The following is an 18041-nucleotide window of genomic DNA, read 5'->3' as shown; positions in this document are numbered from 1 at the left end:
CCTCTCTCTCACACAAAATCCTTCTTACCTTGTTAGCTCTTCACGTAGATTGTTGGGCTCTGATGAGTAAAACTTTACACGAAAATGCAGACAATACGGTGGGCCAACTGCAAAGCAGAATTCATTCAAGACAGCGGTAACAGTTACTGGATGAGACATCTTATTTTTTTGTTACACAGAATCCCATCGCAAAACTTGACTGAAACTGGCTCTGTCCTACCACAAGGTCTAAAGGCAGAAATTCCTTTGTGACACAGAAATGCATTAAAAACATCAGGGTGAAAGGATACCTAAATACACACACAAAATAGTTTTACATGTTACAAGTCAATCCAACAGTCATATCACATTAAGTTGATTTGTGCTGCCAAGAGCACGCGAATCTAGGTTAATCCCTATATTTAAGGACTCTATCCATCACCAAGAAAGCTGTGCATCTTGGCTTTGCAGTTGACCAAACCCCCAGGCACTCTGTTGGTCTCTGTAACACCTTCCCAGGGCTCTGGGAAATACCCACTGCTGGCAACTCAGGCCCCTTTATTCCACAGAAGTTTAGACATATTTTAGGGGCATTTAACAGACCCTTCTGTGGAAGAATCATCTTTTCTGGAAACCAAAGAGTTAATTCAGCAAAGGATGGATTAACAGTTCTTTAAAAATGTGCAGCACTCTGCTGATTCTTGCATCTGACAGGAGGAATTTTCTCCCTCTCGGTGCTTCCAAACCCTCTGTTCTATTAACACAGCACCACAAATCCCTGAAGACTTCCCACAGCAGAGAGCAAGGAAGCTGCTAAACAAAAATCAGCTGACGTCACATCTTACCCAAGCATGCACCACTGAAACGACCAGGCCACGCTAAACGTCTGCGCAGCAGGTAAGGACTTGGTAGTCCGAACACAGATTCGGGCACTCAGAACTGCCCCAAGGGATAGAGGCTCCAAGACAAGTTTTCCTATAGTCAGGATAACGATCTATAACACTAAAGCATCTTCAGCTGCCTCCATTTAAACTATAATTAATGAGCCTCTAACATGTTTAATTAAGGACATTAGACTAAAGTAATATGAGCTACAGAGGGAAGAGGCCATTAAACAATCAGCAGCACCATGCCAGGTTTTTGTCACCGGGTCCCGTCACTCCTCACGGGACACTGCCCCCCACCACCCATTTCAACTGTCTGTGCCTCCTGTATGTTCAATATGAGATCCCAAGAGAAAACAAAAAGGACACTTACTTTTAACTTGCTTTTTAATGCTTTTTGTGTTGTCCAACCAATGCTGAAAAATAAATTACTTTCATTGAATTATCAATAAAGAAATCTCACAGAAAGAACAAAAAAGGTAAAAAAAACCAACCCCATTCATTAGTGAACACCATCTTGGAATAACAAGTAGTTCATTAAAACAATCTAATCCAAATCTTTCACAATTCACAGTTCTCGGTGCTCATCAAAGATCCTTTCACTCTAAGTTTGTAATGCAAAATATCAGTTTCGAACAACAGAAACATTCTGTAGTAACTTATTTAAAGGCAATCTTCAAGAAAGCATTATCTACTTTAAAAAAAATGTACTGACAGAGAACTTTAATTACTAAAATTTTCATCCTATCCAAACAAACAAACACTTAATTCACGCATTAGTAGGTCAGCCAGTGACTATGTGCCAGGGAGGCATAAATCATAGCTGGAGACTCTGGCACTCTGTTTGTGATGTCCACTTGGGGTGGAAGGGGAGAGACAAAATAAATATTGTTGGCTTTCAGGCATTTTCTTTAGATGACTCAAGCGTAATAACAGCAAAGAGGGTCAGCTCTACTTAATTCTCCAAAATTTATTCACATCTGAAATTTTAGCAATTGTCACATGGGAGGACAGAAGTTACTGCCCCACCTACTAATTCTAATTATAAGCATTAGTATAACAATATAAGCTAAATGTACTTGACATGAAGCCAAAATAAAGGCTTCACTTGCCCTGCATACAACAGCACGTGAAAATTAAGCTCTACATGGCAGGTTGAGAGAAACATCTACACGTATATGCTATGCTCCCTAAAATAATTGCATATACTCCCACTGCTGAAGAGTTTATACCAGAAACTAAAGATAAAGCTGGAAAGCTAACGTACACCTAGCGGTAGAGACCTGCTTCCAAGTGTTGTGCACAGTGAACAGCTCCCTCCTCCAGAGAAGGTGACTCAGTTAAACAGTAAACACAGCACCCTAGTCAACGTAATTGCATTGACTCAACAGCCAGAGCAAGCTACCTAGCTCACCAGGGCCTGCATGGTTCACAACGACCAGGTAACACCACCTCATTTGATCAGTCCCAAATGTCACCTTGCAACTAATACAGATGAATTACATACTTAGCAACACTCCTTTCGTTAAACTACGTGCCATAAGGTTCACAGTGGGCCCCACAGAGGACCAGGGGTATGAGAAAGAACCGGTATTTTCAGGTTGCAATGCCAAGTGCAAACACATTCCTGTCTTCAGAGCAGCCCTGCTTTCTGCAGAGAGTGTGTAAAGTCAGCCTGTAACACATCCACGATATGCAGCGATTGATATATTAGCTGCAGATCCGCACAACTGAACCGTCTACTGCTGCTGTGCACGCTGCTGAAAATGCTCTCATTACCTATTAAAACAAAGTAGCTACAGAAATCTATTTGAAATATATATCATATATTTTTAAAATACAGCAGGAAGCTTAGAGAATGAAGCAAATATTTACGTCAACTTTGCTTACACTACCAGCAAAATGGAGTTGAGTAATTTTTTTGTTTGTTTCTTTAAGAAAATGCTATAATCTCTCTTCCTATTCCATAAACTCACTTGCTTTAAGAGACAACTTACTCACTCCTTCCTGCACCATATAAATATACAAACTGCCCACTTGGAGGGTTGCAGGTGATTTAGATACAGGAATGGCAGAGAGCCATTTCTAGGCTACAGGACTGGCTGTGCATGCCTGTTTCATCTCCCTCCTGTTTTTTCTCATCTCCTCCACATTCCGTGGCAAGGCAACTGAGAGGCCCACGACAGGCACTGATAGCGTTTTACTCTGCTCGGCTCTTACCACCGCTGCCTACAGGAGCTGCGTCTGAATGGTAAGGGTCTGTGGGGAAGAAGGGAAACAACTGCTTTTAAATGGAGGGGAAAAAAACCACAAAAAAACCTCCAAAACCCAAACCCAACACATGCATGGATACACACAGATGTCAGGAAACTTAAGATTTATTTCCAGTGATTAAAATGGAATTCTAGTGGACCTGGCAAAAAGTTTACATTCTGATGAGAGTTTGCTCAGCACAGTCTACTGCTGAAATCCAGAGATAAAAGTTCGCTAAACAAAAAGCAGTATCAACAACAGACTGCATAGAGTACTGGAAGTCCTTAGTAAAACACTCTGCTGCTTCAGAAATTTTAAAACCAAAACAACACACACACACACACACACACAGACACACAAACCCCAACTCAGCAACATTTTAAGAAGGTAGGGTAAATAAGGGTTTTTTTAGTAAGATGGAGAGCCCAAAACTGGTCCCATGCTTTATAGAATTAATGGGTGCATACTTAGTACAATGCTACACAAATAATTAGCACTGCATTAGATAAAACTGCCAGAATAACAAACCAATGTGTTGTACAATTCCATTAGGAACAGCAAGTATTTGATGCTTGCAACATTAGAATTAGGAATTTGCCACCTGTTAAATGTTTGATGCCTTGTTACTAGAAACATCTCTCCAGCATTGCTACAGTAAAAGCCAAATAGCCCAACAATCTTTATCTTTTGTGTCACTGGACATGCTGTACTGTTCATTGTCAGCCTGAATCAAAGTTACTCAAATTAACAATAGCCTGTTCCCTTGGCTGCCAGACCAAATCTGGTATATGGTGGACGATCTTGCAAATAACTCCTTTTGCCATCTCCTGCCTCTTACTTGGGGCTAGCGGGGGAATCTATTCCTAACCATCAGACTGGCAATGAACACAGAAATCATATGAAAACAACAATTCTTTCACTTCACTAATTGTTTCAAGAACTTCTTTAAAGAAGTTAGTGTTTGAATCCTAAAATCCAAAACGTCAGAAAAAGTTTGTATTACCTGGGTTCCCCCCATGCCCCAGTACATCATAAACTCAAACACCTAACTACTAATCACTTCAGCAGCTCCAAAGAAGAAAAAAAGCTATCCTTCAGTTGTTCAAAATGAATCTATTGAAATTTGTATTTAAAACACTTGTATTTAAAACAAGCAGGGAATTTCTCAATTTTTTATTTAACTATATGTTGCTAGTTTGCCTGTGTTTTTATATCATCAGGTGCAACTAACTAGCAAGGCAACATACTTAAACTGGGTAGCAGAAAGATTATCTCCTTCAGAGCCAGTGGACAATTCTGTCCACAGTAAGGGACTGGATTCTCATACTGTTTATTTAACAGGTCTCCTGAATAATCTTTGACAAGTCACTTGATTAGTCTCTGTCTTTGTTTCCAGCTGCAGATTGGGTTTCTGCTAGAATATGCCAGCTCCGCTTTGCAAGAACAGCTGCCATCACAATAGCTCTTCATTTCTTAAAGCAATTATCTCTGGCTGTTGTGTTCAGCTCTTCTGGCAAAATGCAATCTTTTCTGCTTCATTATACAGAGTGTATCATTAAAGTCCAGTTTAAACAGATTGTTATCTCTACTCTGCCTCTTTTCAGTCACACATAGTTAAGAAAAGGAAGCAAACCAAGTTTGAAATCGCTTGTACCTGGTAGATAGTGCAGTATCAAATACTCAATCAGGGGCTGTCTGGACTGGAAGTAACAATTTGCTGGACAAAAGCAAGCCATGAGCCATTGCTGAGGCAGAAAAGATTAACTCTTATTTCCCCATTTCAAGATGAAATTATGTTATTTGCTAACAGAACAGTAAGAGCTACCATACAGATAGTTTCACCAGTTACAACTAACCCACCGTGAACTCTTATGAGATCCTAGAGGCACACAGAAATACTTCAGAAGACACATGGCAGAAATTGAGTTAGGATACCTAAAATGTACAGATTATTTATTCCCTGAAGCAAAAAGATAAATGCAATGGAGCCATTCACGATCAATACTCAACATCCCAGACTGTACATGCTTAACACAGCTAACATGATCTTTATAAATACAAAATGGTATGCAACGCGCTGTTTTCTAGTTTCTGTTTGTAGGAGGTACGCATGGTTCTGAATGACATCCCTCCGTTATAGTGTAATGGTCTTTTTCTCCTTAGTCTTAAGTGTCTCTGTTCTGCAAGGGGTTTAAAACCACTTTCACTACTGGGAAACGCAGCCCAGCAGCAGCTAATCCCGGTAGCCATGAAGTTTGCTTCAGATGCTAAACACAAATTATTTTCCCTGAAGAGAATATTCCCTACAATTACAAGCTAAGCATAAAACTCGATCACAATAATTTTGAAAAGAATCACTCAGGTTGTAAGTGTGCTTTGGGGTGGGTAACACTGTGTCCAAAGCTGTCATCTTCCTTCAAAGGTTCAGGTCTGGGGAGTTTTTTGCCATTGTACAAAGCTGTAACAATTGAGATGTCACCTTCAAAGTGTTCTGGACACAGACCCTCACAGAAGTAAAGGAATATATGTCATTGCCTCCATTTCGTATGCTGACCTCGAACAATTCAGGTATTTAGCTCAGCAGCAACTGTCTGTGCTTCCACTCTGCCATCCTAATCATGAAATAATTCCGAAGTGGACTTGAAACACAGAAACAATTAGGTCATACATCTAACAAATAAGATTGACATACACAGTATGAAAACTCAGATCTCATTCTACCTGGGGGTGTTGGGATAAATGAATAGAGGTTTAAGTTACAGGGATGCAGGACAGAGACAAAAATCCACTCCTTGTCCAACGCCCCACTTAACTTGCAGCTATCCTTTGGGGCAGGATTAAGCACTTGGCCATAAGAAGTAACCACATAAAACTGCACAGCCTGCAAGTGAAAGAACTATGGTTGCTTCTGACAAACAACGCTCTGCTTCTGTTTTCAAAAGCAGTCACATTTTTACAAACACACAACAAACTTCACAAACTCAGGGTTGCAAGAACCCTCTACTCAAACTGTCTGGTACATACAAACATGCCTATATCCTCACAAAAATTTCTAGTTACAGGTGTGAATCACAACTGATTTGAGCAAACCAAAGGTATACCCCTCTTACCAAGATTATTTCCCAAGCAGACATTACCAAGATGACTTTTGCTCATAGGAAAATTGATGGCATTGGCAAAGGAAAACCTTCTCCCCTCTGTAGAACAATGAAGGGCCAAGGACACACTCTAGCTGTGCCCCTTCCTCTCTGCATCAGCAGCATCAAGAATTTCTACATGACACACCACGCTCTGGGGTCCTACAGGACCAGCCTGCCTAATGACAACAGAAGGTGTGACAAGAACAAGTGAAAGACAAGAAAGGAAGAGACAACAGCATTGTAATATGTTACAGTGCTCGAGGTAGAATTCAACCTGGGGTCACTTAAACTAACACACCACAGAGCTTCTGCACAAAATTTAACTCAAAAAAGGCAGCTTTCTTAAAGCATTTTTGTCAATATCAGGATATAAATTTTAGACTGTTGCTTTAAAAAGAAAAACAAAACAAAAAAAGCACTGCTGCTACTCACCGCCACTTGTGCGGAATCCATGAACCTTAATCCAAAGTAGTCGCTTTCTATAAGGTCCAGATGATACATGATCTGTTCAAACAGGAGCTGGCCTTTGGCTTTTTTCTGAAAATATAAACGATTTAGTAGTTAGCAAGTAGATTTATTGTAGCATCAACCTTCTTCTAGGCATGCTTTATATTGTAATTCCAAAAGTGAGAAAATCCCAAAATTAAGCTTCTGAAAATATAATGCGGAAATTCTTTTTTTCTCTCATATTTTTTGATGTCTCTTTTTCTTGAAGGCAGATGTACACCCCACAAGAAGCACACATAATATCCTTAAAGGACTTGCATAATTTCCTTTTTTGGAAAATGTCAACATTGACTTGCACAACACAGAGTGTTAAAAAATCATTTTACCATTGTCCCTTTTAGGCTTTCCTTACTCACCGAAGTTCTATTGAACTGGAAATATAGCTAGTACAATTGCAATAACTAATGCACTGGAAAATTTTCAGAGCAAAGTACAGCAAATTGCTTACGAATTTACTACTGTTTGATATCTAGGCAATTCACCAGTTTTGAAGCAGGTAGCAAAGCATACTGAATTAGGATGTAGCATTCCATTAGGAAGTGCTTTTAACAACTGCCAGGAAGCAGTCTGAGGCAAGCAAATTTAACAAATAGTACTTAGATAACACATTTACAAAAGTCAGTTCATGAAACTCACTTGTAGGTGCAAAAAGCCACCACGTATGCTCATACATAATTTATGAAAAAAACTTAGCTCTGGCCTCAAGTAAACATCATTTTTACAGTTATGATCTAAAAAATTAAACAGTTGTTTTTAACAAGAAGGCAGTAAAGAGCACTGAGCAGTTTCTATACCAACATACATTTTTCATGTTATGAACTCCTTTATAGTAATACACTGAAAGAAAAGCTTAACAGTAGTACCCGAGATGCCTAAATGTAATAAAAATACATTAATAAATTAGTAGGTCAGATTACAAGTCACAGTGTTGAAAAGAAATATTTTTAAATGCAAAGAAATGCAGAAAGATTTATGCTTACTCTGCAAGCAGTTTAAGAATTTCTCTATTTCCATAATGCTATCACCTTGCAATCTTTTATCTTAATATTTATACATTCACAACTTGAGAAATGGGCTAACTTTCTAAGCATATTTTTTAGTAAGCTACTAATTAGCAGATTTAGTCCACCTCTCAAAACTCTGGGCCAGCCAGAATTCTTATTCTCAGAAATAATCTGGTTTAATCACCAAGTAATAGTGATGTAAGTAAAGCAGCATGCATAATTTTTGCCACCTTCCTCTACCCCGATCTTCAAATATTTTATATTCAACTTTGCAATCATAATCATTGGTTTACTCGATACATTAGTTAAATCCAACATGACATTTCACGGCTCAAAGCAGAATCTCAGAAAAGTCTCTAAACTGAACCTGCCTAAGAACGTTCTCCCACAGCTATTTATTTCCAAGTATTAGGGGAAGCAGGGGGAACGGAAGGCAATTAGACCAGCAGGCAACTTTACGTACACACAGCATCTACAAAATTGTTGTATAATGAAAATGCTGAGACGTAGACCTCACCAAACTCGTTCAAGGCAAGTTTTTTCTGTTGACTTCAAGAAAAAGTACTTCTCAGGCAATAGCAGATTTATTGAACACCAGCAAGACTCTCATAACAGAGGCCTTAAGGCAAATCGCCTACAAATAAGCCCACACATTTCTTCCACTATTTGAGTCTGCAGCCTCTTTCTTGAAAGAGCAAGGCGTTGAACTGTTGATATTTTCTCTCTGCACAGAATATCTTCTGCTTAAACAGTAAGATATACTAATACAAGTGACATCAATTCAGCATTTGCAACAGCAAAACTAGAAAAATGTTTTATTTTGCATGAAGCTTTCTGCAGCTCGTCTAAAACTACAGGAAAATCTCCCCTTACTGAGCCGAACATTTTAGATCCTTCTCAATTCCTCAGTAAATCATCTTTTAAAACTGTAATTAACCAGTTAGCCAAATTCCCTCCTAGGGACAGGCAATGGAGCACTTTAACTCAAGCCTGCAATTACTACACATATGATCTCAGACTACCAATAACTAAAACTGTATTATGTATTATTGTTCAAAATTCTGCAGCACCAGATTAGTTTCAGAGCGTGTTCGCCATTTTGGTAATCCCAGCAAAGGACTCAAAGATTAAGTGGACCCAGAATGACTAATGTGGGAGAAAGTCCCTGAAGAATAGCACTGGAGTGGCTGTGGAAAGATTTGCAGGGCTACTCGTTGTTTTCTGACTTAAATCACCAGGGCTGTCAACATGGAATTAATTATGCAGTACTTTGCATATGGCTTAAACCACCAGTGGCTGTATTTGGTGCAAGTCAGCAAAAGTTTCACACATGCTTTAATGTTAAATTCAAATTCTTTCTTAAAGCCTTACTAAAGTCCTTCCTCCTTATATTTAAACAAACGGCAACCAAAAATACTATTGCTTTGTAACTGGTCAATTTTTATGAATCAAAATTAATTTCTTTGTATTCAATAAAACTGTGATCTCAAGTGTTTTCGAAAGACATAGCAAAGATACACTTTTATTACATTTTCTGGTGCAAAATTACCCTAACTTTCTAATGGCAACATTTGACTTAAATGACATTTTTATCCTACTGCTACCCTATACTTTTTTTTTTTCCTTCCCCCCTTTCTTTTCTTTGCAGCAGAGCTCAGGTTACTCTCAAAGATCAAATACTTTCAAGTTGCTTAATGGTTACCAATGAACTATTAAAGACTCCACTCACAAGCAGCCCAGCCAGTGGCTGGTCCTCCCTTCAGGGCACAAATTAAACTCCTCACGGGTTTGTAATTTTGTAAAACCCGACTACTTGATTTACACAGTTTGCAATACTCCGTAGGAAGCACCAGCAAACATCTCACAGCAGGAGAGTCAACAACTGAACTGGGAAACGTAAATAAAATATATCATTTATATAGGGCAGGTCATCTAGTGGTTTTGCCACACTTTGGAATGAGATAAAAACATCTTTCGATCGCTTTGGCATGAATCGTGTGGAGGGATGCTCCCAACTCTGTGCTAATGACATCTCATGCTGCTCTTAATAACTGCAATTGCTGGCTGAGTGGGTGTTAGCAAGGCTGGACTTAACCCCGGTAGCTCAGCACAGCACGGCTGGGTAAAGGCAGCTCCGTGTTCCCCTGGGCAGGCTGGTCTGTCCCTTCTCTGCCGGGACAAGGGTGTTCGGACACATTCACCTCGGCTCAGGCATCGCAGCCACTGCCTGAAACTAGAGGCGGCGGCATTTATAAACCTCTTGTCATGGCCTCAGAGGTAAAGTTTTTTTTCACGGGCACGCACTCAAGAGCGTAAGCCAGCAACTCCACAACTCCATCAGCTCCACAGCCTGCCTGTCTGACGGAAAAGCCATTTTCAGGACTCCCAGCAGCCAGTACAGACCAGCACTGAGGAGGCAACGCGGTCTTAAAACAGCTGGGGATGGGACCCTTGTGCTGGGCAGGCACCAGCTGAATGGCTCCCTTTTTAAGGTTTTAATCAGGTTTTTAATCACTGCGAAGTACTTCAAACTTCCAAAACTTGAAAAAAATAAAACCAAAAGGCCCACCTAATGAATTACTAACTAAAATGCTCATCAGAAAAGGATTTTTCTCCTCTTTATTTTTTTTTCTTCGTGAAGAAAAGGAGGTCCCTATATAAGATGAACTCTGAAAAAAAGAGATGAATAGGTTCTACGTTTGTGCGACTTACTATCTCTTGTGTCTTTGCAGCTGTACTTTTCTGTCAGAAGATTTCTTCCAATGATTATATTGCTTATTAACAATAACTAACAGTAGCTATTGCCTTCAGTAGTTACTGAAGGGCAAAACCCTTCCTTCCTGGTTTTTTTGTTTGTCAGCTCATTAGGAGGGTTACCATTCACATTCATACCAGTTTCCTCAGAAAGATCCCATTCCCCCCCTGGAGAAGCGAGGGACCCCTATTCAGGATTTACAGCTACCCAGTTGGTGGGATGTCACCTACGCACGTTTGCAGACCATGGCAGTGCAGGAGCAGCAGATGAACCTGTCCATTTCTCAGGAAGTTAATCCCCCTTCTCCCAAACGACACATTTCAAAAAAATAAGCCATGAGAGCTCCAACAGTGACCTTTAAAGGAAAAAGATTTCCTCTCAATATCATGAAAACAGTATCTACAGTTAACCCCATTAAGGTTTGCTGGAGAATTGGAGGGTTAAAACCCCTTATCTTTACAAAGGCAGTGTTAGAAGTACACTTCATTCGTATCACCCTGATCTTCTTACAGCTTTAAGTACTGACCTACAAATGGAGTTGCTCCTGTCTTCAAACTCCCAAGCACCAATCTTTCAAATAACTTTTCCAAACTCCCCACTCAATTTTCTCCTTCATCTAAAGGTGCCAATGGCAGCAAAACACCAGTTCTGCTTCTCTCTCTGGTTTATCGCCAGCCTTTGACAACATGCACCACATGTTCTTGTACTGAGTTAAAAGCCCTGCAAGCCTGGAAGGCTGCAGAGAATAATTACTACCTCCAAAGACAGAGCTTATCAATTCTTCTGTTTACTCCATCTCTCCCAAATACATCTTCTTCTTCCTAAGAGAAGCATTTGGGGTTAAACATTTTGTTGTGTTATTCTCTGGAGAAAGAAAAAGTCATGTCCCCAAAATCTTTTACAAAGAACTGATTTCAATACCCATACTGTACATTTATTAGAATACTATATAGAAAGATTTCAATGGACTGCGCTCAGGCTTATTGACCCTACACATAACATGATAATGATTCAAAACATTCATACGTGTCAGTTTGTTTTGTGTGAAGTCTCTTATTTTTGCTCTCCCAGAAAGTTTGTATCTTCTGGTTACACATCTGATTTAATCCATTTCTGAGTCTATTTCCTAACATTCTTTCTGACACAGAACATACCCAAACTGCTTGTCCAGCATTAAGGTTTAGAGATTAAATACCTCCCCCGAGTATTTTCTCAAACACTGCAGTTTTATTTGGTGTTCCACCTGCAGGTCTCTCAGGAGCAGTCTGGTATGAGCGTATGAGAGTCTCAGTCTTTGACTGAGCTCTTTACAGGGGCAGTTCAGCGGGAAAGCAGGGCTTCAGACAAAATTCGCTGTTATGCTGCGAGTTAGGAATGCTAAACCTTCAGGCAACTAAACCAGCCTGCAGCACCATCCCCAGAAACACTGCGGGCCAAACAAATTACTCTGATAGCAGCCGCAGCTTGCTTCCAGCTGCTCCCTTCCTCCCTTTCCCACCCTGCCAGGGCGTCGTGCATCACCCCAATCCTGCAATGCTCACCTGCCCAGAACGACTGGACTGGACTCCCAGCACGACTCAGTACAGGCATTCTGCTGCTGCTCAGAACTCCTGAAACAACTCAGCATGTACCATACACGTCTTGCGTTCAATCTCAATATGCATTTAAACCTGGCACCCCAGGAAGCACTGGATCAACCTGCACTACGGCTTGGGCCCCCTTCCACCACACAGACAGCACCTCCACTTTGTAACGCTCAGCTCAGGATCGATTTTTCCAGTTTCAGTCCCCTAAAGGTCTTTCAGTAGTTTAAGCAAATAATCAAAAGCATTTCAATAGTTTAAGACAAAGACCACATGTGGAAAAAGTTTTAATCCAAACCTTTGTAGTCCTAACACACACACACAAGCACATTTATTTACTCATTCCTTTTGTCACCCTAGATTTATTCTGAACATTTAAAAGCCAACCTCGAACACTAAGATCACTCATTTTATTGGATGACTGGTTTTCCAGCGTTTTTAGCATTTCTAGATTTTATTTTTAATCAGCATCTGTGCCACAGACAGCATTCTGTATTTCGTATCTACAGCTACAAATATTCAGCAAGTAGCCACAAATATTCTACAAGCTTTTTAAAAAAAAACAACCACCAGAGTGGATTACTGAGTAAAAACAACTATCACAATACATCTCTGATCTTATAGTCGGATCAACACAGATCATCTCCCTCCACACAAAAAGCCATCAGCACTCGTTAGCAGTTTGCTGGCAACATTTTTGGCATTCCAGATAGGTTTCTTAATTTTATTTAAAATAATCACCACAAATACCGTCCTTTTTATCATATTTTGTAAGCATTACTCAAAAACTGTAAACAGCTTAGCTAATTCCTGCTATTCCACAGAGCTCTTGGACTCATTTATACAAGACCTCGTTTTATGATACTTCATTATAATAAGGACAAAAACATCTCATTTTGCAATCTCCATACTAAATTTCATGCATGCATAAGTAAGGAATATTCTAACATGAAAAACTACTCAGAGAGCATCCATTCTTGTAATTTGTGGTTTTCATCTTACACCACTAGGAAGCTTTTGCCTAAAACTTAGGTTGCACGTACAGAAACTGGAATACAATTAACGCTCTATCATCCATGAGAAGATTACGTAAATTGTGGGTTAAGCAGGGTCAGGTTTTTTTTACCCAAACACCCCTGGCTTCCACAAAGTACAGTGCTGCTTCTGTAAGACCCCATACATACTATCTGTTGCTGCTGTAAAGCTGACCTTGTTCCCCCACAGAAAGCTATCCACAAATTCTAAAAAAAGTGCATATTCCAAGTGTATCTCTGTAATTTAATTTACATTATTTATCTTACCATTTTTCCCCTTTATCTGGGTTATCTTTTCCTTCTCCCAATTATTACTATGAATAATTAGAATTGACTATCTCTACAACAATCTGTTGGTGACTCCAATTAAAAACAGCTTTCAAGGAAAAGCACTGGTATGACGCTCTCCCCCTCCACAACCTGTCTTTCCCCACTAACCGTGACCACCAGAAGAGCCAGTATTCCAGCTTTTGAGGGGTTCCCTTAGGAGCTCAGATTGGTATGACTGAGCTGATGGAGTCTTCAGGTACTAAACCAGGGCTGTTCATGGCTTTTGAGCTTTGGGGAATTTCAGAGGTGCAGTGGAGGAAGATGGAGTTTAGTTTCACATGGGAACAAGATTAAAAGTAAGATAAGCAATGTCAGCAAAACAGAGTTCTTGTCCTCTCACCAGTCATACCACTAAGCAAACATTCCACCCACAGATCTTAAACAATTGGAAGAAAAAGCACAACCCAACTTCTGTCCAAGTTGAACTCGAGGTAAGTTAACAGTAAAACAGCATGTATGATGAACAACATCAACAGCAGCACGGTTAACAGACACCATATATTTTATAAAAACTTTTCATAGATAAAAAAAATAATAAGCTTCTCACTGTTTCACTAAGCATATGATAAGTCTGTCAAAATCACTGAATGCATTTGGACAAACATACAGCTTCAAAAAAGTGGTAATAGACGATGAAAACTACCAGGTTGAAACACAACTTTAGAATCTGAGATGAAGGTGGGAAAAAACCCCCCACACCTTTCGATCTGCCCCAAAAGAACACTGATAACTTGCATGAAATTCATGCCTCCCATTTTGAACATGCCAAAGTGACGGTAAATAGTAAACATAACACTGATGTTCTTCAGTCATTGACACAGCTATGAAATAAGGAGATTCTTAAAAAGAATCCAGTCTATGTACTGCATAGGACTGTAGCTTTGATGAACAGTGCAAGTCAGGCAATTTTGTAATTAAAAACAGAAGAAATAGAAAAGCAGACAGATGAAGTGGCTTGACAGACACTATAGATAAGATCAGTGGACAAAAAGCAGAGTTACTGCTGAAATCCTGGCTCTGTGTTTAATAAATTAAATCTCAACTGCACCACTTACAACATGTCCCTTCTGTTTCATTGTCAATATTTGTAAAAACATCAGTATTCACTGCTTAGAAAGACCGAAACATGTTTGGCTTACATGATAATGTTCCCTGTGGTTGGGTTGGGTTGTTTTTTGGTTTTGGGGTTTTTTTTAAATTTAAACAGAAATTCAACAATCTCAGATTCAATTATATGAACGACCATAACTCCAGAACACTCTTCTTTCAGTAGCTAATTCAGTGTAAGGATATAACTCAACAAGCATTTTAAGCAAACATAAGCCTGATACCGCCTCTAAATGCTTCCTCACCACATTTGGGGATGCACATGGGGAACCAGATTGGAGAATCACTCCAGCTGGAAACTAACATAAAATTATACCGATTATTTTCAGCCGCAGCATTTTCTTGACTTAGCTTACTGCCTGGCTGCCAAAAAACTGTTTCTTCTGCCAAGGGGTGTGTGAAAACAAGGACAAACGCAATAATGAAAGCAACATCTTTTCCTCCTGTGGCAGCAACAACTTATGCCACTGTAAAGTATGTATGTAGCCATGGATTAAAAAAGGCATGGTATTCATTCCTGCCAAGACAACTCTTTCTCTGGCCATGAACTAACCTGTTTGCTAAGTGATTCAGTCTTAAGAACCACTTTCTGGTTTGTTTGGTTTGTGTTTTGTTTTGTTTTTTTTTTTTAAATAAAACAATTTCACAGAACTTAAGTAGACAACGGGATTGTGCACAACTGAACTGGCAGACCTGAGGGCACCTCTTTGAGACAACAAGAGTTCATTTTAAACCAAATCTACTGTCAAAGTAACAGAACCAGTCTTGGAAAAGGCCTTAGCTCAAAGAGGACGATAATTCTTAAGGAAAGTTGCTGTAAAAGAAAAAAAAAATCTATATATATACACACACACACATATATATTTTTAATTTAGCTTTGGATTCTAGAAAGCAACGTTGTTTTGCCAGGATTTTCTACCTCCACTTCATCCCATCTCCCCCCTCTCCCCCCTTTTTTGTCCTCTTTCCGAGTCAACCCCAAAATATGAATGATGCAAGTGGACACACAAGAACAAACACACTAAGGAGTTTGAAATGAAACATTTAATCTACTTTTAATTTATTGTATTTTAATCACCAAAGAAACTAGTACATGTCAGCCACTGACGATGCACTGTAATTACTGCATCTAGCTATGTAGATTTTAGCATATTTGTTTACTGTTACTCATAACTTAGACGTCCACAGACAAAGCTTTATGTTGGCTTACAAAGAAAAAAAACAAGAGTGAAAAAAGTTTCCTGTAGAAATAAATAGTTACTACTGCACCCTGATCTAAGTTTCATAGTCCAGATGGCAGGTCATGACACCTCTTCACGTTCAATTTATGCTCCTCAAAGCCTTAGAAATGTCGTTAGAGGCGCCAGGAATTTGCCTACAGAGCCAACTCCAGCTCCAAAGATTACTGCTCTGGTTACGTGGAGACACCAATTTAAACTTGAGTACTTTTTAAGTGTAACTCTTGCTATAAAGTGTTTGTTGGCATTCCTGGCCTCAAACCAAACATCCTAGGCACTAAGCAGCACTGAATACGTTCATTACATTGTCTCAGAAATGTACAAATTAGTTTTACTGCCCTCTATAAACGCCTTTCTGTATAGTCATTTTGCAAATAAAGATGCCAAATTGTTTCTTTAACTCCAGATTACTTGGGGTTCTGCATATCGCTGAAGTTATTTCTGCTCACTATGTCAACACCACCACTCAATATTCTCACAAGTTGAGCCTTCCTCAGACTACCTAACATTATAAACACTCTAGAATGGTGCTTAAAATAAGAAAAGGAGGAAAGAAAAGCCATTTCAAGAATGGCTGCTCCACACATTCTTTCAGCCAGCAGCTCCAATGTCAGTGCAACTGTTATGGCGGCCAAAATCCTATGGACCTAGTCCGAAGGTCTCGCCAACACACAGCTTTCTAACTCAGCTGTGTAAGTTCAAAACAAGTCACTAACTACAACACATGGTAGTGGAAAAACAGAGCACATCACTTCTATCGCTGCTGTTCATCCTGTCACAGCCAAGCCCAGGCATATAATTAAGCAGAGCAGAACAGACACGTGTATATCAAGGGAGCTTTAGAAATGCAAAACAGTGGCTAACACCTCACTCCCAATAAAGCACTACGCTATGAGACAATCCCTGCTATATAATTTGCCCTGAGGAGGAGAAGGAAGTAGAATTCTTCTCTTCCCCTCCCAAGCTAGCGTTAAAAACTGCATCCATCCCTGACACAAAATCAAAACAAACAGAACACACAGAAATTACTGCTAGTACTTCTGCTCACCCCTCCTCCTCAACAGAGTTACACCAAGAGATTTACCTTCCTTCTCAAGATGCATACATAGCTCACTGCAATTCATCCGAAACATTACCCTCTCTAAGTTAAGCCTGAGCACGACAATTACATTAACACGCTAGAAAGCATTCAATCCACAAGGCGCAATGACATCTAACAAAACACTCCAGTTTCAGTGAACGACAGAGTTAACTATTCTTTCAGTACCTTTTTATGACCAGTAACTTGGTGGACGTCAAGTCACAGGGTCAGTTGCTATGACATATAGATATGCCTTCACCTGACTTGTAAACAGCAAAGAGCACGATCAGATTGACAAAAGCCAACGGTATTTAAAAAACAAACTTGCATCACTCATACCGGTAAGTCCACGCTGACATCCGTTCCATCCAGCAGCGCTACTCGGCAAGTAATGACGGATTTTGCATCCCCAGCTGCGGGGATGTGGGTTGCAGCTCTTTGGGCCTCTCTTAGCCGCTCCTTCTCCGCATGCTTACGCATAGACCGCCGTCCAAGGGTTCGACGGAAAAAGCTCAGCATCTTTGCTATGAAATCCAAGACAAAAGAAGAACATGCTAATGTTAGTTTTTCACAGAAAAAAAGAGAAATACCAGCCTGAGTTTAAAGTTCTCAGAAAGTGCCAGACTTTGATAAAGAACTGTTGGAGATTCAAACAGATGCTTCTCTTCTTTGGATTTAAATACCCACAAGTCTTTGGCTGCTTCGGGAAAAGCCTCAGCTCAAACCTTTGACGGTAGCTGGGGTGATTTTTGGGACCATCTGAAAGCACGCTAGGGGAAAAAACAGCGATCGAGGAGATCCCGCGCAACTGTTCGCGGCGTTTCATTAACAGAAACGCTGCTGCACTCATCAACGAGACGGCGACGTTCTCTCCAAGCTGGAAGGCGGCGAAGAACTACGCGCCACCAGCTACTTTCTTGGCTGACGCGCTCCGTCTCTCTCGAGGGAAAGAAAGTTGTAAGCGGCCCTTCCCGCCCCAGAACTTCGCTTCCAGACCAGCCGCTCTGCTGCGGGGCCTCTCGAGGAAAGGCTCCGCTCCGGCCGGCCGGTTCGGGCGCGGCGCCTTTTCGGACACGGCGCTTCCCGGCTCTCCGCGGCCGCGGCAGCGCCGAGGCTCCCGGCCGGCGCAGGGAAGGCGGCCTCCCG

The 18041-nt window shown here is 40.4% G+C and overlaps 1 protein-coding gene across 1 annotated transcript in view; it reads right to left on the bottom strand.

Moving 5' to 3' along the window:
* Nucleotides 1-17414, bottom strand: part of EPB41L5 (erythrocyte membrane protein band 4.1 like 5) — a 54932-nt gene extending 37518 nt beyond the window's left edge. Inside the window, exons 1-4 of the mRNA XM_010568627.1 lie at nucleotides 17235-17414; nucleotides 6689-6793; nucleotides 1237-1279; nucleotides 29-107 (exon numbers count right to left, since the gene is read on the bottom strand). Coding sequence (XP_010566929.1) covers nucleotides 29-107; nucleotides 1237-1279; nucleotides 6689-6793; nucleotides 17235-17414 — 407 coding nt within the window. The remainder of the gene's footprint in view (nucleotides 1-28; nucleotides 108-1236; nucleotides 1280-6688; nucleotides 6794-17234) is intronic.
* Between the last annotated feature and the right edge of the window lie 627 nt (nucleotides 17415-18041).

The sequence above is a fragment of the Haliaeetus leucocephalus genome, unplaced genomic scaffold, assembly GCF_000737465.1.
Source record: "Haliaeetus leucocephalus isolate CR32 unplaced genomic scaffold, Haliaeetus_leucocephalus-4.0 Scaffold1, whole genome shotgun sequence".
NCBI classification, from domain to species: domain Eukaryota; kingdom Metazoa; phylum Chordata; class Aves; order Accipitriformes; family Accipitridae; genus Haliaeetus; species Haliaeetus leucocephalus.
This window is presented reverse-complemented; position numbering and strand designations above follow the sequence as displayed.